The sequence below is a fragment of the Gorilla gorilla genome, chromosome 15 (assembly GCF_029281585.2).
Source record: "Gorilla gorilla gorilla isolate KB3781 chromosome 15, NHGRI_mGorGor1-v2.1_pri, whole genome shotgun sequence".
NCBI lineage: Eukaryota > Metazoa > Chordata > Mammalia > Primates > Hominidae > Gorilla > Gorilla gorilla.
The window spans coordinates 36,209,032-36,235,152 of NC_073239.2; the positions used below are offsets into that span (position 1 = coordinate 36,209,032).

General features: G+C 46.7%; 2 protein-coding genes across 3 annotated transcripts in view; both read left to right on the forward strand.

Annotated features, from left to right (window-relative positions):
- RNASE11 (ribonuclease A family member 11 (inactive)) overlaps positions 1–24,641 on the forward strand; it is a 30,308-nt gene extending 5,667 nt beyond the window's left edge. The window contains exons 1-3 of one of the 2 annotated variants that reach the window (XM_004054837.5): positions 16,181–16,253; positions 16,488–16,550; positions 23,033–24,641. In XM_004054837.5, the coding sequence (XP_004054885.4) occupies positions 23,055–23,654 (600 nt within the window). In that variant the 5' untranslated portion in view covers positions 16,181–16,253; positions 16,488–16,550; positions 23,033–23,054 and the 3' untranslated portion in view covers positions 23,655–24,641. Of the gene's footprint in view, positions 1–16,180; positions 16,254–16,487; positions 16,551–23,032 lie in introns of those variants that run through there. The other variant, XM_019040013.4, reaches the window with a different exon arrangement.
- Positions 12,732–13,946, forward strand: RNASE12 (ribonuclease A family member 12 (inactive)). Its single transcript, XM_055361957.1, has 2 exons — positions 12,732–12,846; positions 13,345–13,946. Exons 1-2 carry the CDS (start codon positions 12,813–12,815, stop codon positions 13,824–13,826), a joined length of 516 nt encoding a protein of 171 aa, XP_055217932.1. The 5' UTR covers positions 12,732–12,812; the 3' UTR covers positions 13,827–13,946.
- Positions 24,642–26,121: the final 1,480 nt, after the last annotated feature.

Consider the following 26,121-nt stretch of genomic DNA (forward strand, 5'->3'; position numbering starts at 1 on the left):
ACAGTCACTTGCTGTGTTATACTGGGCAGCTGCCTCCATTTGGGGTATGCCTGAGCACACGCTGGCACTTCCAGCAGGACTCTAAAATGTCCTGTGAAGGCAAAGACAGACTCCAGTGCCTACTGACCTGTTGCATCAGTTTACTCCCTGCATGTCCCAGTTTCCTATGTAGCCACAAAGCTACATCTTGTGTAGGTGCTGACTCTCACCATCAGACCCTGGCTAAGGCATCTGCCTCATCATTACCGGAGGTGGCCAAAGACACATGACCTGACACATGATAGACAGTTACATCTTTCTGATGACCTGTTTCCCAGAGGTCTTGCCATGTGGTTTGGCCCCAAATGGGCTGATGGCCTACAAGCCAATTCTGTAACTTCCAGGTAGTCAGCCTCAAAGTTAAACCTCGACAGACTGCTCAGCTATTGGTGCAAAGTACTATAGGTGACTCCTTCTTAGTTATCACCGTCCATACCACTCTAAGTTCAGCCCATTGGCTGCTTTGTCCGCACCCGTTATCAAACCATATGGTATCGGTGCTAGGCTGGACTGCTACAGCAGCCCAGGCAGCAGTAGCACCCTGGCTGGACCCATCTGCATACCATGCCCCATCAGGAATGGGAAGGCGCTCTTCTTTAAATGGTGATGGCTCAAGGCGTGGGGTGCCTCAGGTCCCATGGCCTTATCTTGTGTTAGGACTGCAGGCCCTAAGACCTCTTGTAACTCTGTTGCTAATAGACTTGTACTCAGCATACTCTGCTGTTCTAAGTAGGTACCCCACTTTGCTAATGTGGATGCCTGTGCTGCCCCAGTCTGGGGGATTGTTACCCATGAATGCACCCACCCTGCTATTGGGTAAGTCATCTGCACAGCGACTGCAACCCTTCCTGTCAAGCTCTCACAGGCCTGAACAGCAGCATATACAGCAGCTAAATGCTACTCTATCAGTGAATACCGGAGCTCAGCTCCCTTCCACAGCTGGGACCAAAAACCTATTGGTGTTCTAAAGTGCTCCGTGCGCTGCTGTAGGCCCCAGCTGAAACCATCTGTGGTTACAAGTACATCAACTTCAAATGGGTGCCTCTGATCAATTACTTGTAAGTCCGGTGCTTGCTGAATGGCCTGCTTGGCAGCCAGAAAGCCGGTTTCGGCCTCATCATCCCAATCCCAGGTAGTCCCCTTTTTTGTTAACTGGTACAACAGTTTTATCATTTGAGTCAAATGGGGCACGAATACCTGCCAATACCCCAAGAGGCCCACAACGGTCTGCAGTTGCCGCACCGTGGTGGGTCAGGGGCATGCCTGGATTTCGTCAATGATGGCCTCTGGTATGGCATTTGTCTTACCTGATCAAACAACTCCCAAGCATTTGGCAGACAATCCAGGCCCTTGGACCTTGGATGCGTTGACATACCAACCGCACGCTGCCAACTCTTGCCACAAGAGGGGCATTGCTGCTTCTTAATCTGCAAGAGAATCAGAGGTTAACATGATACCATCAATGTAATGAAACAGGCAAACCCCGTTTGGACATTTCCAGGCATCTAAGTCCATGGCAACAAGACCATGACGAATGGTGGGGCTATGCGCATAGCCCTGTGGCAGCACAGTAAACGTCCACTGCCACCCTTCCCATGTGAAGACAAACTATTTTTGGCTCTCTGGAGCAATGTCGATGGAGAAGAATGCATTAGCTAAGTCCACTACAAAGTGGTACTGTCCCAGTTCCGTTGTCAGGTGGTCCCTCAAATCCATGGTACAGCTGCATGCAGAGGGGGTGTCACCTTATTCAGCTCTTGGTAATCCACTCTCATCCTCCAAGTCCCATCAGGCTTTCTGACTGGACATCCCAGGGAACTGTAGGGGATATGGATGTCACGCACTATTTGCACCTCCTCTAACTTCTTAATTGTCTCAGTTATCTCTGTATGCCCCTCTGACAAACGGTATTGACGAATGGAGATAACCTGTCGGGGTTGTGGCAGAACTTGGGGCTGGTGATATGTATATGCCCACGCAGTACCAGCTTTACTACACGAACCTGGAGTCTGAATTCTCTGGCCGTGGTGTGTAAGTCCAGACCATGCAAAATGTCCACCCCCAGAATATATTCAGGTATAGGAGAAACATACATAGCGTACGGGCTGGAAGCCAAGCGGCCAATGCCAAGATGCAGAGACACAGGTTTCACTTTCACTGACTGGCCCGCATAACCATCAATGAATGCAGCTTTTCCCGGAAACTTATCTGGGTTCCCATAAACAAGACTGCAGTCTGCACCAGTATCTACCAGTGCTAGGACCTGCTGTACATTGGTGGGGGACTAGTGGATTCCCAGTTCCACATGAGGACTCAAGTCGTCCGACCCCGCCCCCCTCCACCAAGCTAAGCACCTCGGCCAGCTCCCTAATCAAACAGGAAGGGCCTGGTCTCTTCACCAGTCTGCAAATAGTCCTTGAGCTGCCGTGTCCCCGCGGGGCTGGGTTGAGCAACAGTATTTTGCCCCCTCGGGTATTTTCCGGAATTGCTGCTGGGGGGACAATTGCCTCCACAGAGCCAACAGCATTCCATTGGGTTTCCTCTCAGTTTCCTCCCGAGCAACCCCGGCTGCAAGTAAATCCATCCACACCTGCATGCGGGTCACCCGCTGGGGTCCCTTTTTATTTCGTGGGGTGGTTACCTGTGAAGGGGGCACCTTCCCCTTCATTATGGCGCGGATTCCCCAATCCCGCTGATGGCCTTCTGCCTCCTCAAGGGCTGCCATAGCAGTAGTCACTTCATGTATGTGGCACCCCACATATGGAGTAAGAACAGCAGCTAGAGAGCCAAAAGCACTCGGAGGCTGCCAGTCAGCACAAGATCCCTCATGTGGGAGATAAAATGTTCATCATCTGGCCTCTAGGGATTCAGATCCAACATAGCCTGCCGCATGCCCATCTCCAGGAGTACCTGTACCAAATCAGCTATGATTGCCATTGACTCATAATTTCTGGTATCTCTCCAGCATCCTTCCTAACAGTCCATATGGCTGCCATCAGCCACTCGATTAACGTGTGGTCACCTTGCCCTTGTGCCAACCATCGGCACAGCTGCAGCCACTGATGAAGGGAGGGGTGAGTTATGATAGAAGCCAGCTTCTCCATCTCGGAGGCAGAACAAGAAATGCTGTCAGCCCCCTCATCCCCAAAATGGGGTAGCCAGGCAGGGGGGGCTCCCCTGGGTGCTCCTTGCATTGCTTACCTAACTCCCAAAACTCAGTGGAAAAAGAAGCACTATAGGAGGTGTATTCCACCACTGTGGGGGGCCTCTGGGCTCTCCCCTAGGGTCCCATCAGCTGCTCATGTTCTACCTTCTGATGGATCACAGGACAAGCCCACAGCAGAGGAGCCTCCTCCTCAGGATCAGACCAAGCATGAGTGTCCGGCCTGGAGGATGGGCTCAAGGTCATGCCAACAGTTATTTCCAGCTCCTGCTCCAGGCTGTTTATCTGAGCCTGTAAGCACCCTGCTTGCACCTGGAGGTCCTTTACACCCAGGTTTTGCTCCAAGCTGTGCATTTGGGCCCCCAGCAACCCAACTTAGGCCTGAAGGTCCTTTAGCTGTGCCATGTCCCGCAGGGACTGAGCATATACTTCACGCAGTGCAGTCAGAAATGCCCATCCAACTCTGCTGGCGAAGGTGCACCCCTTCTTAGTGGTGTGAGCTTCCAGTTGCTTCAGTGCCTTCTTCACACTTGTGGGAGACCTGTCCACTGCCTCCCATGTTTCCACTGGGGCCCATCCAAGCAGCACCTCTGCCACCGGGTACCACAGCTCATGCTGCAGCCACATAGTCTGGTTCTCTCACTATGGAGTGTTCCTTACTCCACTCACCTTCCCCATTCTGCCTGGTGAACCTATGCATCCTTCCTTTCCTTAGACAAGCCTTCCCAGAAAACCCAGAATAAGTGAAGTAGTCTGTTTTGCTTGCATAAAACCCTGTAATTTCCCTTGCGGTCCTTATCACTAACATAATAAATTTATTATATTTCTTAGCTTTAAAAAATTGTCTGACTGTTTCTTGAGGGCAGAGACAACATCTGTCTGCTTTCCTGTAGAAATCTCTGTTCTAAGCACAGTGCCTGGAATACAATAAATGTTCAACAACTGTTTGCTCAATAAATATTGAGTAAATGTAATGATGTATTTTCATGGCCTAAAAGAGCTATAGTTTGCTCTCTATAATATCAGAGAGCTTTTCTTTATAAAGCTCATTCATCTTTTTGACAGTTACTTTAGTGGAACCAACAACAACAACAACAACAAACCTTAAGTTGGGCTGGGCCTGGTGGCTCACGCCTGTAATCCCAGCACTTTTGGGAGGCCGAGAGAGGCGGATCACTTGAGGTCAGGAGTTTGAGACTAGCCTGGCCAACATGGTGAAACCTTGTCTCTACTGCAAATACAAAAATTAGCCAGGCACGGTGGTGCATGCTTGAAATCCCAGCTACTTGGGAGGCTGAGGCAGGAAGATCGCTTAATCTGAGAAGACAGAGGTTGCAGTGAGCTGAGATCGCACCACTGCACTCCAGCCTGGGCAATAAAGCAAGACTCCATCTCAAAACAACAACAAACAACAGCAACAAACAAACAAAAACCTTGAGTTGGAAGAAAGCCCAAAGAGTTGAGGGAACTAAAAAAGAGGAGTGCATGACAGGAATATGAAGATGGAGAGAGTGGTTTGAGGAGAGGCCATCTGTGCAAGGCCTGGTAGGCAGAGGTGAGGACTGTGGTCATTATCTTAAGACAAATGAAAAGCCATTGACACATTTTAGATGAAGAAAGTGGATATCACAGGCACATAACTGGATTTGTGTTTTAAAAAGATCACTGTGGTGCAGTAGGGTTGACAAGGTGTGAAATGAAGGATTTGTGCAGTACCCTCATAAGCGCCTAGGCACTGTTCCAAACCCCCTCCTACCACCCACCTGTCCCCTTGTCCAGGTGGAGTAGACAGACTGGGGCCTGTACGTGTCCAGAACAAGCTGCTGGAAACGTGGCTGAGCCCCTGGGAGCCACGTTTCAACTTCCTAATACACAAGCATAGAGCCCTGCTCCAGAGAATGGTATAGTTTGAGGTGCTTTTTCACCTCTAAAACTGTGAGTTGTTTTCACTTCCTCCAACCTGCCAATTCTGCCAACTCCTGGCCACTTTCAAAGGAGGCCAGTGAGACCCATGGAATGAAGCTCAGGGTCACAGAGCTAGTCAGTGGCAGGGCCAGTGTCAAGCCAGGAATCCAGCTTTCATAACTCTCGGCTCACTGCTCATTCTGCTCTAGTTAGGTGGTTATGAAAAGGGAGTTTCTGTGTGGTTTTTTTTTTTTTTTTTCAAGACAGAGTCTTGCTCTGTTGCCCAGGCTGGTGTACAATAGTGCAATCTCGGCTCATTGCAACCTCCATCTCCCGGGTTCAAGTGATTCTCCTGCCTCGGCCTCCTGAGTAGCTGGGACTACAGGCGCGCGGTACCACATCTGGCTGATTTTTTGTATTTTTAGTAGAGGCAGGGTTTCGCCATGGGAGTTTCTGTTTTTACCACATCTGGGTTCTTTAAGGCCTTCGTGATTATTTGGGGCCAGGGGACAATTATGTTATTTCAAGCCTGGGAGTGCTATGAAAGATATGAATGTCCGGGAGGTGCCATAGGGGAAGGCTGGCTAATGGTCCTTCCTCAAGGAGAATTCAAAGGGAAGTTTTGAGGGCTGAGCCTGGGGACACACAGGAGAAGCCAGATAAGCTATGATCAAAGCATTCTCAGAAGTGGAAAACTGAAGGCACCGGCCTACCCAGAAGCTGTTAGAAAGACACACTTACGTAACTTTCCCTTAGCCAGGTCTTCCTTGGGCTATTGCCTGGTGGCAATCATTTCAGAGATACGAGGAAAGTTATAAAGCAAGAAATGACTTGTTTTTCCCCAAGGGAGAACAGGACCTCCCATGCGCATAGCACAGGGCTATACCTGCAGGGCTGAGACTGATGGCTTCGTCAGAACATGTCCTGCCCATGATCAGGAACAGCTTGTTCTGGACACGTACAGGCCCCAGTCTGTCTACTCCACCTGGACAAGGGGACAGGTGAGGTGGTAGGAGGGGGTTTGGAAGAGTGCCCAGGGGCTTATGAGGGTACCGCACAATCCTTCATTTCACACCTTGTCAAGAAAACATCTCTGCAATTGCCAAAAGTAGACAATGAACCCTCCAGAGCAGGGGTGTCTCGTGCCTTTTTTCCCCAGTAGTAAGTGTTCCCGATTTAGGAAGGTGTCCCTTCAACCGAATGCCAATTCCTAGGCAAGTTCACAGAACTGCTCCACCACACTCCTGAGTCAGCTCCCACTTCAGGGTCTGGTACCCAGGCTCCAGCTCCCTGGTTGCTACTGCTCCCCTGCACTCCAGGCTGGGAGGCAGAGACCACCTCCTATTCCCTCAGGGTGGGGGAAAATAAAACTTGTGGCCAGAGCATTGTCATCTTAAGAGAACAGCCATGGAGTTCATTTTAATTTAGCTCAGAACTTTAGTTTGTGAAAGCAGAGCGAGATCTTACAAATAGTCAAATTCTTCCTTTATTCTTTCTTATTACCCCCATTTTAGAGTGGAAGCAATGCAGACCCTGAGCAGTGACATGACTTCACAGCTACTTACTGGCAGAAGAGGGGAAAGATCTGACATCTTTCACCCATTCATCCACTCCACAAACATTTTTTGATCTCTTCAGAAATACCAGGCACTGTGCTAGAGAGAACAAGAACATTCCTCTTGCTCTCCAGAGGCTCACAGCATGCAAGGAGAAGGCCAGATAAATCGCCTGTAGCACCACTTAGGGAGTTATGTGCTGGAACCACACAGAAAAGCTTCTTGTAGACACTCAAGAAAGAGACGGGGGTGGTTAGTTTAAGAAAGGGTTCCTGGAGGGGTTGGTAAAATCCCATGGCCTTTGCATTGCTCTTAGAAATATTTCTTGACATGTGAACTTGCACTGGGTGACTAAGAGCGTGTGTGAACCAGCCTAGATTTCCTCATGAGCAAGGCCTACTTCCACTGTTAGAAAGAAACTCAGGATATCACCTGACTCTTTTCATCACCAGAGTAGGAGGTGAAAATGGTTCGGGGGGCTCCTTAGTGAAAATACACAGAAAAGGAAAGAAATCGGTACCCAGTTCAGAGGCACTTTCAACCTTTTTGTCTTAAGAGAGGTGCTCAAAGTGCTCAAAGGTAGCTTCTGGGTGATAGAGAAGTAGGAAAAGTCTAGAAAATCGTGGAGTTAGGGGAGCACCTTTTGCTTTAAATGACCTTCCTGCATCCAAGGTCTTCCCAGCTCCTTCACTGCCAGTCACACTCCTGGGCCATGCTGCCATTTTGTAGATTTCAAAATTATTCAAAGAGTAGGTTTTAAATGTTCTCGCTATTGAAAAAGGATCTGCACTATTAAAAAAGTAATGGATATGTTAATTTGCTTGATACAATCATCTCACAATGTACTATATATATCAAAACTTCACATTGAACCTCATAAATATATACAATTATTATTTGTCAGTTAAAAATAAAAATCTAAATTAAAAAAAAAGTCTGACTAGATAACCTGGTAGGTATCCACTCCATAATATAGTTGAATTAGTTCTTAATATTTTCTTAAAGTGTTTTATGGTTTTAGAAAAGTATATATGAATAATTCTGAGTTTCTGAATGATAGTGTGAACAGAATCTGAAGTGCTCACCTTGAACTGTTAAGCCAAGAAGAAATCACCTTCTAACTTCTTTAAGTCACTGGATTACTGATGATGTCTTTGTTTTTTGGTTTTGTTTTTGTTCTTGTTTTTTTGAGATGGAGCCCCATTCTGTTGCCCAGGCTAGAGTGCAGTGGCACGATCTCGGCTCACTGCAACCTCCGCCTCCTGGGTTCAAGTGATTCTCCTGCCTTGGCCTCCGGAGTAGCTGGGATTACAGGCACACACCACCATGCCTGGCTAATTTTTGTATTTTTAGTAGAGACAGGGTTTCACTGTGTTAGCCAGGCTGGTCTCCAACTCCTGACCTCAGGTGATCCGCCCACTTCCACCTCCCAAAGTGCTGGGATTACAGGCATAAGCCACTGCGCCTAGCCTGATGATGTCTTTGTTACAGCAGCTTATCCTTACCCTGTGCACTCTTCCCAAAAGCTTCCAGCTGTGCATCCTTTCCTTCTCACTGGCCCCACATGAATGGGATTACCTTGATTGACTCAGGGCCCAGCAGATTCACACCCAGATCCCCAGCAGGTTCCCTTGAAGCTCATGGTTATGTGGAGAACTGGTAGATTCTCAAACAATATTAGTGCTTGGTTAGAAAGGCAGAAAGAGAAAACCTATAATGGCTAGGACTACTCTGATCATCCTATTTAAATTTGCACAACACCAGCTGGGTGCAGTGGCTCACGCCTGAAATCCCAGCACTTTGGGAGGCCAAGATGGGTGACTTGCTTGAGTCCAAGAGTTCCAGACCAGCGTGGGCAACATAGCTAAACCCCATCTCTACAAAACTACAAAAATTAGCCAGGCATAGTTGTGCATACCTGTGATCCCGGCTAGTCGGGAGGCTGAAGCATGAGAATCGCTTGAGCCTGGGAGGCTGAGGTTGCAGTGAGCCGTGATTGTGCCACTGCACTCCAGCCTGGGCAACAAAGTGAGACTCTGTCTCAAAAAAAAAAAAAAAAAAAGTGCACAGCACTTATCCTCTAAAACACTAAAGTATTGATATGCTTATTTTTCATTGTCTATCTCCTTCCACCAGATGTAAATTCCATGAGAGTAGGAATTTAATTTTTAAAAAATACTTATTTGCAAATATACACAAAAGTAGAAAGAATAGAATAATAGATCCTATTACACCTCTCCTCCTAAAAGCAACAATTGTAAAAAATTTGCCAGAGATTTTTTTTCTCTCTTCCCATTTTCCTCCTCCCTTTTTCTTTCTTCCTTTCTTTTTTCTTTATTTCTTGGAAGAAAATACTTGACATCATGATATTTCACACTTAGAACTATTGAATATTATCTCCAAAAAATAAGGACATTTTCTACATAATTATAATTATTGTATCTTATAAAAGTAAAATTATGTTCTTAACATAATCTAATGCCCAGTCCATATGCACATTCAAGTAAGATTCAAAATTTGAATATTCTTTTAATCTGTAACAGTTTATCCCTCTTTGTTTTTGTGTGATAGACTTTGTGAAGAAACTGGTAGAATGTCACATAATCTGGATCCGTCTTATTGCTTCCTTGTAGTATTATATAATTTGCACCTCTTTTCCCTAAATTTCCTATAATCTGGAAGTTAAATCTAAGGCATAATAAACTAATCTGCTCAATTATTTGGCAATACTACTGGGTAAACAGTGCTGTGCACGTGCTACAGTACCTTATTAGGAGGCACATCATAACTCACCTTCTACTTCTGTTTGGGTGGTGGCAGCTAGATGTTCCATTGCAAAGTTCCCCATAGCCTCTCTTTTTTTTGTTTGTTTGGTTTTTTTGTTGTTGTTGTTTGTTTTTTGTTTTGTTTTGTTTTTTGAGACGGAGTCTCACTCTGTCACCCAGGCTGGAGTGCAGTGGTGCGATCTCGGCTCACTGCAAGCTCCGCCTCCCGGGTTCACGCCATTCTCCTGCCTCAGCCTCCCGAGCAGCTGGGACTACAGGCGCCCGCCACCACGCCCAGCTAATTTTTTGTATTTTTAGTAGAGATGAGGTTTCACCATGTTAACCAGCATGGTCTCGATCTGCTGACCTCATGATCCGCCCTCCTCGGCCTCCCAAAGTGCTGGGATTACAGGCGTGAGCCACTGTGCCCGGCCTTATATAGCCTCTCATTTAAAAATTTTACCACCCAGCAAATGCTTTTTGCCTGGCTTAATGATTTCATTAATGATTATAAAATGGCGATTTTCTAATTTTATTATTCTTTTCATATTTATTAGTTGTCATTGTTCTCTAAAGAAGAGCTTTTCCACAGCACATGGAAGCGATTTGGTCGCCCAGGAATATACTTCCTGAAGGAACGGCAGAATAAATGTACTAGTCATATTTTAATTACCAATTTTCATATTGAGGTACTGATTCAGAGTCAGTAGTGGGGAGAGGGACGTTTGTCTTTTCACTGGTATGTCCCAAGGGCCTAGAAGAGTGCCTGGCACAGGTAGCGTTTAATAAATATATGTTGAATTAAATAATATGTGAATGATAAAAGGCCCTTACAATAGGTGACAAAAATCCTTTATATAGTAGGTGTTTGAAAAAAGTCACGCCTTACTACAACAAAGGGTCAAGATTCTGGATCTGAACTCTGTATTCTAGGTGTTTTTACCAGAGAAGTGAATGAGAATGTTTGTCCCTTAGTTAATGCCATTGGCCACTACAGGTGCCACAGAATAAAGAAGGAATAAGAACAATATGCTGTCCAGATTCCACTGGAAATCTGGGGAGGAAAAGGGAACTTTATAATGGCATGAGTTGAAATTCTCCCCAAGGAAAATTAATTCTAAGTCAAAAGACTCAGAATTAGTTTTAATTTTTTTTTTTTTTTTGGTGGGGGATGGAATCTCACTCTGTCACCCAGGCTGGAGTGCAGTGGCACAATCTCTGCTCACTGCAGTCTCTACTTCCTGGGTTCAGGTGATCCTCCCACCTCAGCCTCCCAAGTAGCTGGGACTACAGGCGTGCACCACCACACCCCACTAATTTTTGTGTTTTTACAGAGAAGGGGTTTCACCATGTTGCCCAGGCTGGTCTCAAACTCCTGCCCTTAATTGATCTGCCGGCCTCTGCCTCCCAAAGTACTGGGATTACAGGCATTAGCTACTGCGCCCATTCTGAATTAGTTTTAATTTGATGCAGAAGCAATACTGTGGCATTTTGTTAGATTCTACACCCACGAGTGGGATTAAAAGGTCTCAGGTCAAACCCTTAATCTTACCAAACGTTTCCAGATTCCTTTCTAGTATTGCCACATCTATTTTTATGCCCAGCAATGTTTTTACCAGCAGTTGATATGATCTGTTTTTCTAATTCTTGATAATCATTTTTGATAATCTGATGGTTATAAACTATTTCTTTGTTATTTTAGCTTTCATTTATTTGATTACTAATGAAGTGGACCATTGCTCATTACCCATTTTGGCTTTACCTTCTGAAATTGGCTTTTCCTTGACTATTTTTTTTTTCCCCTGGGGTTTCCTGTCTTTTTAGGGCTGACATGAAGGAGTTTCTTATATGTAGATGCTAATCTACATATAAATCTAAAACCACAAAGGTGGTTTTAGGCATTACAAATATTTTCTTCCAGGCTGCCACACTAGTTAACATTTGGACTCAGTCTCAACTCCTTTTGCAGTGTAATACCCTAGGGATAGGTTTAGTTGCCTCCTTTGGGGAAAATCATTGTAACAGGGATTACTTCTCTGCCTGTACACTTAGTAAATTATCTGTACTTCAGCTACTTGGAAGTTCTGGCAGGAAATAATGAACATGTTACAGTACATAGATATAATTCTCTGTATACATTGGAAATGTTTCTGCAAGATGTACAAAATCAAATTTTGTTAATTGAAAATCGTGTCAAAAATTAAGCATGCACTTATATCTTTGTGGCATTGGGTAACACATATCCAAAACAGGATAGTTTGAATTCTGAAAGGACACCCAGAATGGACATTTCTGGAAGTAAATATATTCTCCTGGTTGCTCATTTTCACAATTTGAAATTTTGCTTTCGTTTTTGTATAGAAAGAAAACCATTCTTTGAAGGCTTCTCCAGGATTCTGTTTTTCCTAGATAATTTTTTACCCTGCGATTATTTTCTTCCTGCCAATTAGAAAGACACAGATATGCACAGAGGAGATTTTGTACCTGTCGCTCCAAAAGAGAAATGACTTCAGGGCATGAAGTAGTAAAACTAAGTCCATTTGCCCATTCCTATATCGACTAACTGGGAGATGATAGCAACAAAAATAATTCTCTGGTCTCAGTACTTTGAACCACTGTGTTTTTACTAAGCCCTTATCCACTAATCTCCCATGTGGGTTTCCCATGTATAACATGGTTCAGTTGTTCCCCTTATAACTTTTGCTATATATTAGAATCACGGGGGGATCCTTTAAGAATCCCCAACCCAGATCGCACACAATATCAATTAAAGCAGAATGTATCAAGGTGGAAGCCAATATTTTTTTAAATCTCCCGTTGATTCCAACGTTCAGCAGTTTGGGAACTGTCTCCATACTCCTCAGAAGCCCAGGGCTTTATCAAGATTAACGTTATTACAAGGGAATTGTTTTTGTCCTGTGCTGGACACCGGGTGGAAATGAAACTTGCTAAAACTGGAATTCGAGTGTTTGGCACTGAAAGGATGGGACTCTTGCTTTCCTTCTCACTTCCCATCTCCACCTTAACCTTTTCTGCAACTCATTTATTTGTCAATGAAATGAAAAATTTCATGTATTTGTCATAAGGACTGATTGAAAATTTAGAAAGGAGACAGTACTGTGGCTGGCACACATTGGCCTTCACTAAATGTTCTGAAAAGTCCTCACTTGTTTAATGAGGACACATTCAGGACCTGCCTTACCCGACTGTCCTGCTGAAGGTAACTTCTCTTCCTCCCCAGCGGTGCCCAAGCACACCCTGTGCAGGTCCCTCCCTTCTGCTCTTTCTACTTTGGCCCTCCCCACATTGAACAGGCTCTCTATCAGTTATTGTCAGGGAACAGCAAGACACAAGCGATTTTCTCAAATTCATGATCAAAAGGCTATGTTACCTGTGACAGCGACCAGAAAAATGACAGGTGAGAGGAGCTAGCACAGAGCCAAGCAGGATTGACAGAGGGAGGGACTTGGAAGGAATTGGGAAGAACAGATGAGTAGAAGGTACTAAAATCATGTGCAATTGGGTGGATTTAAGGTTGAGAAAATTACGGGAAAGAAGGTTATTCAGCAATATGAATAACCTTGACCACCTTCTATATGTCTAGCTCTGTGTTGAGCACTTTGAAGGATTTGAGAAATAGGAGATGTGGTATCTGCTGTCAAAGAACTTGTAGAAACAAAACAAACACAACAGGAATAATTTAGAGAACAGCTCAGTACCAAACTCTGAGAGCTGGCATGTTCAGAAAAGGCTTTCTTGGGGAACTGTGCCTCCAGCTGGATCTTGCAAGGTCAGTGTGATTTTAATTAGTGGAGAGAAGGAAATAAAATATTCCAAGGATAGGGGAGCAGCCAGGGGTTGGAGCAGGAGGAATCTGACTGTCCTTTGCTACTTTCTATCTTCCCTTACTCAACAGCAGTCAAAGCCAAAGATGCGAAGTCACTCTTACCTCTGATGATAATAATGGTGATAATTTTCTTGGTGCTTCTGTTCTGGGAAAATGAGGTGAATGATGAAGCAGTGATGTCAACCTTAGAACACTTGCATGTGGACTACCCTCGGAATGACGTTCCCGTTCCTACAAGGTACTGCAACCACATGATCATACAAAGAGTTATCAGGGAACCTGACCACACTTGTAAAAAGGAGCATGTCTTCATCCATGAGAGGCCTCGAAAAATCAATGGTATTTGCATTTCTCCCAAGAAGGTTGCTTGCCAAAACCTTTCGGCCATTTTCTGCTTTCAGAGTGAGACAAAGTTCAAAATGACAGTCTGTCAGCTCATTGAAGGCACAAGATACCCTGCCTGCAGGTACCACTATTCCCCCACAGAGGGGTTTGTTCTTGTCACTTGTGATGACTTGAGGCCAGATAGTTTCCTTGGCTATGTTAAATAACTCAAGATCAGCTCCCGAGTCTGAGATCTCTTCTCTCAATGGCATTGGAGCTGGCTGTGCCTGAGGCAGACCTGGACCGTGGACGTGGGGCAATGCCTTGAGCGGAAGGGGAAGCCACTGGTAATTAATTTATCCTTCCTGTATTGCTGGGTTGGGATTGTTTTATTCTGCTTCAATAAAATAATCTTTACTGAATTAAACCATACATTCTACATGTGTTTCCATTTTTTGTCCCTTATCTCTGGGTCCTTTGATGAGAAACAGGACTGAGATTAAGACAAAGTGAATGAGCCACTCACTTGAGGTGCAAAACTTAAGAGGGCACCAGAAGACCAAAAACCTAGTAACCTAGATGAATATATTTGATTTCAGTGTTTCCTTTTTCTTTTTTTGAGACGGAGTTTTGCTCTTGTTACCCAGGCTGGAGTGCAGTGGCGCGATCTCGGCTCACTGCAACCTCTGCTTCCCGGATTCAAGTGATTCTCCTGCCTCAGCCTCCCAAGTAGCTGGGATTACAGGCGTGTGCCACCGCGCCCGGCTGATTTTTGTATTTTTAGTAGAGATGAGGTTTCTCCATGTTGGTCAGGCTGGTCTCAAACTCCTGACCTCAGGTGATCCGCCCACCTCAGCCTCTCAAAGTGCTGGGATTACAGGCGTGAGCCACTGTACCTGGCCTTGATTTCAGTATTTTAAAACAATCAAAATTAATGCAAAAATCTTGGATGCTCGCCGGGCGCGGTGGCTCATGCCTGTAATCCCACCACTTTGGGAGGCCGAGGCGGGTGGATCACGAGGCCAGGAGATCGAGACCATCCTGGCTAACACGGTGAAACCCTGTCTCTACTAAAAATACAAAAAATTAGCCGGGCGTGGTGGCGGGCGCCTGTAGTCCCAGCTACTCGGGAGGCTGAGGCAAGAGAATGGCGTGAACCCGGGAGGCGGAGTTGCAGTGAGCCGAGATCGCGCCACTGCACTCCAGCCTGAGCGGCAGAGTGAGACTCCGTCTCAAAAAAAAAAAAAAAAAAAAGAAATCTTGGATGCTCAAAATATCTATCACAAAATTTTGAAGATCCAATCTGACAAGGCTAGGATCAGGGTAAGATGAGTTATGTGAGTAACATGTAGTACAGGGCCAGATCTTGGTATTTAAAATTTTAACATTTGTTCATCAGGGATTATTTTGCATTAAATTTATTTTCTGGCCAGGCGTGGTGGCTCATGCCTGTAATCCCAGCACTTTGGGAGGCTGAGGCAGGTGGATCACTTGAGGTCAGGAGTTTGAGATCAGCCTGGCCAACATGGTGAAACCTCCTCTCCACTAAAAATACAAAAGTTAGTTGGGTGTGGTGGTGCACGCCTGTAATCCCAGCTGCTTGGGAAGCTGACACAGGAGGAGCGCTTGAACCTGGGAGGTGGAGGTTGCAGTGAGCCGAGATCATGCCATTGCACTCCAGCCTGGGCAACAGAGCAAGACTCTGTCTCAAAAATAAATAAATAAATATTTTCTAAAATTGTTGCATTAAAATATTATTTATCTTGATTATTGAGTTTTGTGGCACTCTCTTAAATTTTGGTCTTAGAGTGAGTGTCTCATTAACCTCAGCCTAATCCTAGCTCTGCTTCTAGCAGTAGAAGCAACAGAGGTCACCTCTTAGGGTCTTTTTTAAAGATAGCATATACAACTCAAGCAGCATCTGTTCCTGTTCAGCAGCTCCCTTTGTGTCTTGAAATAAAGAAAAGAGCCTGACTGGCCTGAAACCATTTCCCTTAAAGACTTTAGAGAGACACAGATAAGGATTTCCCAGGGCGGGATTGAGCCTCTCAGAGCTCAGTGACCTCCTCTTTGTGTCTCCAGAAGGAACAGAGAGGACTTTGAGCCGGACTACTAACTCTTTTCTCTTTTTAGTTCTTACAATTGGACTTACTGCTTAGTTTCCCCACATTCAGCTATGGGCGTAGTATCCTTACAGCTAGAAGGAGAAGGAAGAGAAAGAGAGATTTCTAATTCTGGGGATTTCATGAAGTCCTCTTCTTCTCTATTCATTAGTTTCCTTGTCTGTAAAGTGAGGATCTTGAATTAGATAATCTTTCAAGTTCTTTCCAAGTCTATTAGTCTATAGTTCTATTTCTTAAGTAGTACAGAAAATGGCTATATTATAGCCATTGTTGGAAGGGAGAATTTGTATTGTGAGGTAGTAAGAAATAAGGGGCAATTGGCAAATAAAGGCCAGATTATGTTGTCACTAATTCTGAGCTATGGCATTTCAATCCTGTATGTGAGAGCTAGAGACTCATACAGTGACCTAGAGCAGGCATGGGTGGGTCACAGGCTTTGGAGAACACTCTCTGTCCTGATCTTTTCAGTTGAGAGACTTCAGCTGTTCATTGCTCATTTGGACTTGGTTCAAGGTCATGTCAAAGAAGAAGGTGCACTTATGCTAGTTGTTAGCTCTGTCTTTTGTAACCATCAAGTTCCATGCGATTGATCAGATTTAGGAGGGGGCGTTGGGGGATAATCGTAAGTGAAGGACAGTTTGCAACCTTGTGAGTAGGCAACGCTTACTCATCTCATGGCTTCTTCCATCTTAGGTGGCCATTTTTCAGCTGAGTTTCATTTTCTAGTTCTCTGTGGTAATTCTGTTGTCATTGTTGTCTCCATAGAATTTTGGGTGTCACCAAGTAAACAGAGCCCTCAGCATCTGAATAGAAGCTGAACAGGAACAGGTAGGTGGTCCCTAGCACATGATTTGTTGGGCCTTGGTAGCATCATTTTCTGGGCAAAACTTTGAAGTGGATGAAATGCATCCTTTAGGTTCCTACATCTATTTTCTGAATTCTGATTCCTTTTTCTATCCCTCTCCCTAGGTTTTGTTGCCTTTTCTTTCCTTTTCAGTGCTTTTTCTCCCCTTCCTCACCCAAGCTCCTCCTTTCTAATTAAAAATATCTTGCAGATAAAAGTATAACTGAGATGAACCAATAGGATCTATCCTCAGAGTAATTTCATTCAATAGGGATCAACACCAAATTCAAATGAATTGTGACATTTTAGACATTCGTAGTTTGGGTGTGTGTGTATCTATATCTATCTATCTGTATCTAAATATGTATATACATATATATTATACAGATATATAGGATCAGAGTCTCATTCTGTTGCCCAGGATGGAGTGCAGTGGTGTGATCATAGCTCACTGCAGTCTCAGACTTTTGGGCTCAAGAAATCCTCTCCTCTCAGCCTCCCGAGTGGCTGGGACTATAGGCATGTGACACTACAACTGGCTTTTTGTTGCTGTTGTTGTTGTAGAGATGGATTCTCACTATGTTGCCTAGGCTGGTCTTGAACTTCTGGCCACAAGTGATCCTCCCTCACTGGCCTCCCAAAGCAATGAGACCACAGGCATGAGTGACTGTGCCCAGCCAGGTATATTTTTTTAAAGGGCACCTCTTAGCAGTTTCAAATAAAACCTAGGCAGCTGTGAATGCTGCCCACTTGAAATATATGTCTCAGAAAGACTGGAAATTTCTGCCCTGCTCTTCTTCCTGTTTATCCTTCTCCTCCTGGTCTTTCTGTTTCCCTATTGTCACCTCACTACTGATGTCAATGGTATAGGATATAGAAGTTTAGGAAACAAAATAAATTCCCTATAAATCCCTCATCCTTTCTCCCTTCAAAATGCATCAGGTCTTTGGTCAAGGCATCCTTGGACACACACCTGGACACATATACTTAATTCTTAATAATCTATCAATAATCCATCAACCCAATTAAGGCTTATGTATTCTTGGTGCTAGGTTTTTCCTCTAGTTTCTCACACAGACATTTTAAATTCAAATATAATTTTTTTTTTTTTTTTTTTTTTTTTTTTTTGCATTGTATTTTATTTTATTTTTTTTTATTGATCATTCTTGGGTGTTTCTCGCAGAGGGGGATTTGGCAGGGTTACAGGACAATAGTGGAGGGAAGGTCGGCAGATAAGCAAGTGAACAAAGTTCTCTGGTTTTCCTAGGCAGAGGACCCTGCGGCCTTCCGCAGTGTTTGTGTCCCTGGGTACTTGAGATTAGGGAGTGGTGATGGCTCTTAACGAGCATGCTGCCTTCAAGCATCTGTTTAACAAAGCACATCTTGCACCGCCCTTAATCCATTCAACCCTGAGTGGGTACAGCACATGTTTCAGAGAGCACAGGGTTGGGGGTAGGGTCACAGATCAACAGGATCCCAAGGCAGAAGAATTTTTTCTTAGTACAGAACAAAATGAAAAGTCTCCCGTCTACCTCTTTCCACACAGACACGGCAACCATCCAATTTCTCAATCTTTTCCCCACCTTTCCCCCCTTTCCATTCCACAAAACCGCCATTGTCATCATGACCCGTTCTCAATGAGCTGTTGGGTACACCTCCAAGACGGGGTGGTGGCCGGGCAGAGGGGCTCCTCACTTCCCAGTAGGGGCGGCCGGGCAGAGGTGCCCCTCACCTCCCGGACGGGGCGGCTGGCCGGGCAGGGGGCTGACCACCCCCACCTCCCTCCTGGACGGGGCAGCTGGCCGGGCAGAGGGGCTCCTCACTTCCCAGTAGGGGCGGCCGGGCAGAGGCGCCCCTCACCTCCCGGATGGGGCGGCTGGCCAGGCGGGGGGCCGAACCCCCACCTCCCTCCCGGACAGGGCGGCAGGCTGGGCGGTGGGCTGACCCCCCCACCTCCCTCCCGGACGGGGTGGCTGGCCAGGCGGGGGGCTGACCCCCCACCTCCCTCCCGGACAGGGCGGCAAGCTGGGCGGTGGGCTGACCCCCCCACCTCCCTCCCGGACGGGGCGGCTGGCCGGGCTGAGGGGCTCCTCACTTCCCAGTAGGGGCGGCCGGGCAGAGGCGCCCCTCATCTCCCGGACGGGGCGGCTGGCCGGGCGGGGGGCTGACCCCCCCACCTCCCTCCCGGACGGGGCGGCTGGCCGGGCGGGGGGCTGACCCCCCCCCACCTCCCTCCCGGACAGGGCGGCTGGCCGGGCGGGGGGCTGACCCCCCCACCTCCCTCCCGGACGGAGCGGCTGGCCGGGCAGAGGGGCTCCTCACTTCCCAGTAGGGGCGGCCGGGCAGAGGCGCCCCTCACCTCCCGGACGGGGCGGCTGGCCAGGCGGGGGGCTAACCCCCCACCTCCCTCCCGGACGGGGCGGCTGGCCGGGCGGGGGGCTGACCCCCCCACCTCCCTCCCGGACGGGGCGGCTGGCCGGGCGGGGGGCTCCTCACTTCCCAGTAGGGGCGGCCGGGCAGAGGTGCCCCTCACCTCCCGGACGGGGCGGCTGGCCAGGTGGGGGGCTAACCCCCACCTCCCTCCTGGACAGGGCGGCAGGCTGGGCGGTGGGCTAACCCCCCCACCTCCCTCCTGGACGGGGCGGCTGGCCGGACGGGGGGCTGACCCCCCCACCTCCCTCCCGGACGGAGCGGCTGGCCGATCAGAGGGGCTCCTCACTTCCCAGTAGGGGCGGCCGGGCAGAGGCGCCCCTCACCTCTCGGACCGGGTGGCCGGCCAGGCGGGGGTCCGAACCCCCACCTCCCTCCTGGACAGGACGGCAGGCTGGGCCGTGGGCTAACCCCCCCACCTCCCTCCCGGACGGGGCGGCTGGCCGGACGGGGCGGCTTGCCGGGCGGGGGGCTGGCCCCCCCACCTCCCTCCCGGACGGGGCGGCTGGCCGGGCGGCGGGCTGGCCCCCCCACCTCCCTCCCGGACGGGGCGGCTGGCCGGGCGGGGGGCTGACCCCCCCACCTCCCTCCCGGACGAGGTGGCTGCCGGGCGGAGATGCTCCTCACTTCCCAGACGGGGTGGCTGCCGGGCGGAGGGGCTCCTCACTTCTCGGGCGGGGCGGCTGCCGGGCGGAGGGGCTCCTCACTTCTCAGACAGGGCGGTTGCCAGGCAGAGGGTCTCCTCACTTCTCAGACGGGGCGGCCGGGCAGAGACGCTCCTCACATCCTGGACAGGGCGGCAGGGCAGAGGTGCTCCCCACATCTCAGATGATGGGCGGCCGGGCAGAGCCGCTCCTCACTTCCCAGATGTGATGGCGGCCGGGAAGAGGCGCTCCTTGTTTCCTAGATGGGATGGCGGCCGGGCAGAGAGGCTCCTCACTTTCCAGACTGGGCAGCCAGGCAGAGGGGCTCCTCACTTTCCAGACTGGGCAGCCAGGCAGAGGGGCTCCTCACATCCCGGACGATGGGCGGCCAGGCGGAGACGCTCCTCACTTCCCAGACGGGGCGGCAGCCGGGCAGAGGCTGCAATCTCGGCACTTTGGGAGGCCAAGGCAGGCGGCTGGGAGGTGGTTGTAGCGGGCGGAGATCACGCCACTGCACTCCAGCCTGGGCACCATTGAGCACTGAGTTAACCAGACTCTGTCTGCAATCCCGGCACCTCGGGAGGCCGAGGCTGGCAGATCACTCGCGGTTAGGAGCTGGAGACCAGCCCGGCCAACGCAGCGAAACCCCGTCTCCACCAAAAAAATACGAAAACCAGTCAGGCGGGGCGGCGCGCGCCTGCAATCGCAGGCACTCGGCAGGCTGAGGCAGGAGAATCAGGCAGGGAGGTTGCAGTGAGCTGAGATGGCAGCAGTACTGTCCAACTTCGGCTGGGCATCAGAGGGAGACCGTGGAAAGAGGGGAGAGGGGAGAGGGGAGAGGGGAGAGGGGAGAGGGGAGAGGGGAGAGGGGAGAGGGGAGAGGGGAGAGGGGAGAGGGGAGAGGGGAGAGGGGAGAGGGAGAGGGAGAGGGAGAGGGAGAGGGAGAGGGAGAGGGAGAGGCTGTATTTTAAATCTCTCGTATTTTAGGCACTGTCACTCAGGGTGAAGTGCAGTGGCACGATCTCAGCTCACTGCAGCCTTGATCTCACTGGTTCAAGTGATCCTCCCACCACAGCCTCCCAAGTAGCTGGGACGACAGGTGTGTGCCACATGCCTGGCTAATTTTTGTTTTTTTTTTTAGACGGAGTCTCACTCTGTCTGTCACCCAGGCTGGAGTGCAGTGGCGCGATCTCGGCTCACTGCAACCTCTGCTTCCTGGGTTCAAGTGATTCTCCTGCCTCAGCCTCCTGAGTAGCTGGGACTACAGGCGCTTGCCACTATGCCCGGCTAATTTTTGTTGTTGTTGTTGTTGTTGTTTGTTTGTTTGTTTGAGACAAAGTCTTGCACTGTCGCCTGGGCTAGAGTGCAATGGCGAGATCTCGGCTCACTGCAACCTCCACCTCCCAGGTTCAAGTGATTCTCCCCTCAAATATAATTTTTTAAAAGTTCATACATAATAACATCAAATGAGTGGTATAAGAAGGGAATGATAAGAAGTTCAGAGAAGTTGGAAATGGATTTAGTAGACTTAAGCGGTGATGAAATGTGTAAAATAAAGAATGAGATCTGAACTGGGCTTTGAAGGATTTCAAGAGGCAGGAAAGAATAGCCATTCAAGAAAGAAGCTAAGTGGGAGAGATGGCATAGGGTATATTAAAAAAAAAAAAGAGTCACACTGATTGACTAGGGCAGGTTTGTGTAGCAAAATAATGGGAGATAAATCCCGATAGGCAGATTGAGATGAGAGCAAGTGGAGCATTGGCTCCTGGGCTCAGGGGATCAGACTTCCTACTGTGAGCAAAGAGGAATGTTTCAAAAATTCTGAGTGTCGTTGCAAGTTATGTTTTTAGAAAAGTAGTGTATAGAAGAAATTGGAGGGTCAAGAAGGGGTGATTAGGAGGGAATTAAGGGTAATAATGTAGGAGATCAATGTAGAAGGGATGGAGGCTTTAGATGTGGAACATAAAAAAGAGGAAAATAGAATCATTCTAAAGAGAGAGAAATAATTATTAACTTAAATAACCATTCTTTAGGGATTTTCCAGGATTGACCTCAAGTAAAGGATTTTATATACTAGTAAGGTCATGTTATGTTGTTAACAAATAGTGTTGAGAAATTAGTGTGTGTGCAGTAATTACACACACTAAATAAAACTCAGGCAGCTATGAATGCTGCCCACTTGAATTACATGTTTCAGAAAGACTGAGAATTTCTGCTCTGCTCTTCTTCCTGTTTCCTTAACATCTACTCTTTAGCACTATAGTAAACTCTTGATTATTTATACTAACTGGAGGAGTGAAGAATGCAAAATTGTGGATAATTCCATTAAAATTTATAACTGATCCTGGAGTGCAGATTCTTTATTAATCTACAGTTCATTATTTGATTCTGTATGAATAAAAGTATAAATAATCAGAAACTGTGTTTCAGGCTCAAGGAATTTTTAGCCTAACAAGAGGGAGAAAAGATTAACATGAATTGACTAACTGGAAAAATGAAAAAGATCATATAAAATGAAGTGCAACTTAATCTGTGCTGTAGGGTTTCAGAAAACAAAAAAGTCATGCTGGGTTTTGGTATAAATAGACAGAAAAGATTTCACAGAATAAGAAGCAATGGTACTGCCCAGGTCACTGGGATTCCGACTGCCAAATGGGCACTTTGTTCAGTTCTCCCTGAGCTTCCTTGGTTCCACATGGTCTCCTGCGTCAATCTCATACAACCCTATCTACCCCTCTGTTGCCCCTCCTTCCCTCAGTTAGACACAACAGCAGAAACTCCCAGGAAACAAACACGATTTCACTTTTAGCTCTGCAACAAAGTGGAATCTTCCTCTACAGGATCAACTTGCCGAAGGAACTGGTAAAAACAGAAATCTTATGAATGAGAACGGGTGGCAAAAGAAATGAGAGATGGGGAAATGGCAATGTGTGTTTTATTTTGTTTTCAAGTGGCTACCATGTGCCAGGTTCTATATGAGGCTATAGGAGATACAGTAATGGTGAGGGAATGTGTTGAGTGAGAATCGTGACCCACCATGGAGATTATACACCCCACCAATGAGATTATAGACCAAGGGAAAAGGATAAGAAACAAATACTTCGTTGTAGATCTTTAAACATATCACCTTATGTAATTCTCACAATTTTTTTCAGATGGGGAAACTGGGGTTAAATAAGGTTGAATAAATTATAAGCAGAAAAGCAGGAATTTGAGTATGAGTCTTCAGACTCCACAGCTGATTGTGTTTCTATTATATCATAGTTCCATTCACAGATATAAAAATTTTAACCTACATGTAGGGGTCCCTCCCAGGAATAACTGTCAGGAGGAAGAAAGAACTACCTCTTTAATCTTCTTATTTTATCTTTCATTTATTGTCTTTACTGCAGAAGAGATTACACTACATCTGAGATGGAGACCTTTCCTCTGCTGCTGCTCAGCCTGGGCCTGGTTCTTGTAGAAGCATCAGAAAGCACAATGAAGATAATTAAAGAAGAATTTACAGATGAAGAGATGCAATATGACATGGCAAAAAGTGGCCAAGAAAAACAGACCATTGAGATATTAATGAACCCGATCCTGTTAGTTAAAAATACCAGCCTCACCATGTCCAAGGATGATATGTCTTCCTCATTACTGACACTCAGAAGTTTACATTATAATGACCCCAAGGGAAACAGTTCGGGTAATGACAAAGAGTGTTGCAATGACATGACAGTCTGGAGAAAAGGTTCAGAAGCAAGTGGATCGTGCAAGTGGAGCAATAACTTCATCCACGGCTCCACGGAAGTGACGCGCAGGGTCCACAGGGCCCCCAGCTGCAAGTTTGTACAGAATCCTGGCATAAGCTGCTGTGAGAGCCCAGAATTGGAAAATACAGTGTGCCAGCTCACTACAGGCAAACAATTCCCCAGGTGCCAATACCATAGTGTTACCTCATTAGAGAAGATATTGACAGTGCTGACAGGTCATTCTCTGATGAGCTGGTTAGTTTGTGGCTCTAAGTTGTAAATCCCACAGAGCTTTAGGACTAGGGTCTTACTAAAGAAGGACCTCTTCTTGTTCATTCTTGTTTAAACCTTTCCTTAATATCTACTCTTTAGCACTACAGTGAACTCCTGATTATTTATTCTAACTGGAGGAGTGAAAAATCCAAAATTGTGGATAATTCAATTAAAATTTATGACTGATACTGGCGTGCAGATTCTTCTCTCTCTATCTCTCTCTCTGTGTGGGGGGAGGGTGGGGGGGGGGGGTGTAAAACAAACTGAATTTCATCCTAGCTCAGCTATAAAGCCAAGAAACAGAATCCACCTAACTAGGCAGAATTAAGGAAACAAGGACTAAAGCCAATGTGGACAATGAAAAGCTAATTGTACTGCCAATGATACTATTCAGACAAATAGTGAATGAGTGTGACATATATTATTATCACTACTCTCTTCAAAGGGTATGTGCTCACACTTGTGTGAATTGATGTATGCACATAACAAAGAGTCTGCCTGTCCTTCAGGAAATGCCAGAGGAAAAAGATTCTTTGGCTTAGCTGATGCTCTCAGTGTCAATAGCTCCAGCCCTATGCAATCTCCATTCTTCCACCCTCATCTCTATTTCACAGGTTGCTGTAAAGAGAAGAAAATTCTTATTGTAATCTTTACTCAAGCCAAGTCTTGATACCCTGGGGCTGTGGGAGAGGAATGGCAAGCCATGGAAGAATAGAGGAGCCAGAAAGATGGGAATAGAAAGTCTGTGCTAAGTACCAGGCAGGACTGGTCTTCAACCTTGATGTCTTATGATACCGTAGTTAATTTTGTTCACTACAAGCTATTTATTTGCAAGCGTTCGAGGTTCAACATTCTGCTTAAAGTATGGACAGTTATCTTCTTCATCGATGTGTGGCCATATGTTTCTATTCCTCTCCTTAAATCCTCCCTCCATCCTGAGACCACTCTTTCTTAATGTTCTAATTTTAAATAAATGCATGTAAATGTATGTAAATTATGTCATGGTAACATCTTTCTTGTACATAATTCTCTATATGTCATTTTCCCGAAGCTTTATCATATTTGGTGCAGAATTCTCAATATACTGGAACTGTAAAACATTTACAATCAACCAATTTGCAGCATTACAGCAACATTTTTGTACGTTTGAGCTGGCTTTCCCTTGTCAGTGTAGGCGTTGTTTAAATAATCAATGTGGGTTTGGCCAAACAGGTATGTAATTAGGACTCAGTTTGCACTTGGCAGCCAAAGGACAGAGCAATAAAGCAAAATGCTTGGGTCCCAAAGGTCTCTTCTCTGTAGGAGGAGGACTCAGGACCCAGAAAGGAAGATGTGCTTACCGAGTTCCATCCCAGGGATAGCTCCACATAGTGAGTCTGATGCTACCACACACTCATCAAAAAGAAGGGTGGACTCCATCCACAGCAGAGTAGTCTAAGCAGTCTCCTCTTGTTCAAATTTAGTTCACATTTGAATAACTTCTTTCCTACAGTAGATTTCCAGCTCTGGCTGAGAGTCATGTCAGCCTCAGAGCCTAACTATTTAAACTCTGGGAGAGTTTTCTTTAATGTGTAAGAAAAAGTAAATGCTGCCTACTTCAAATTGAGTGCTCATATCATCCCTCACCAGAAGAGAAAACAAAGACCCAGAATAGCTGGCTCTTTTTGGGCCAGGAGCATCCTTTAAAGAGGCTTAGTTAAGACCAAACCCTTCCACTTCTCTGAAGGAAGCGGAAGCTCTGGGTTCCAGATACAGTCCAACAAATGTTTCTTGCACATGTTAGAAAAATAACTGAGAAGTGGGCCGGACGCAGTGGCTCACACCTATCCCAACACGTTGGGAGGTCAAGTCAGGTGGATCATTTGAGGCCAGGAGTTTGAGGCCAGCCTGGTCAACATGGTGAAACCCAGTCTCTACTAAAATAAAATCACAAAACTTAGCCAGATGTGGTGGTGCACACCTGTAATCCCAGCTATTCAGGGTGCTGAGGTGGGAGGATCACCCGAACCTGGGAGGCGGAGGTTACAGTGAGCCAAGATCACACTACTGCACTCCACTCTGGGTGATAGTGTGAGACTCTGTCTCAAAAAAAAAAAAAGAAAAAAGAAAAAAAAGAAAGAAAAGAAAAATAACTGAGAAGTGAATGTGTGTTATATCCCTTAGCTGAAAGAAAACATTAGAGGGCATGAGATGGGATGATAAAGGAGATGGACCCAATTTAAAAAGGGCCAAAGAAGGGAGAGTCAGCTAGGAGAAGGAAGCTGAGGATGGACAGAGGATGGAAGGATACAGAGGTTTGTGAAAGACACCAACAGGGGTTGTTTAGCCTAAAAGGAGTACCCTTCTTGTCTCTAACATTCCCTCTGCTTTCCCAAAATAAAGTGTATTAAATATCTCTTAAGCAACAATTATGAAGAAACAAGTCCCTGGCCTCAAGTACCCAAGATGGTACTGAAGGAAGGAGTGCCTTTGCC

Coding starts and splice junctions, on each gene's coding strand:
- RNASE12 (XM_055361957.1), top strand. CDS start 12,813: ATGTTACCTGTGACAGCGACCAGAAAAATGACAG. Junction 12,847..13,344: donor AGCGACCAGAAAAATGACAG/GTGAGAGGAGCT, acceptor CTTACTCAACAG/CAGTCAAAGCCAAAGATGCG.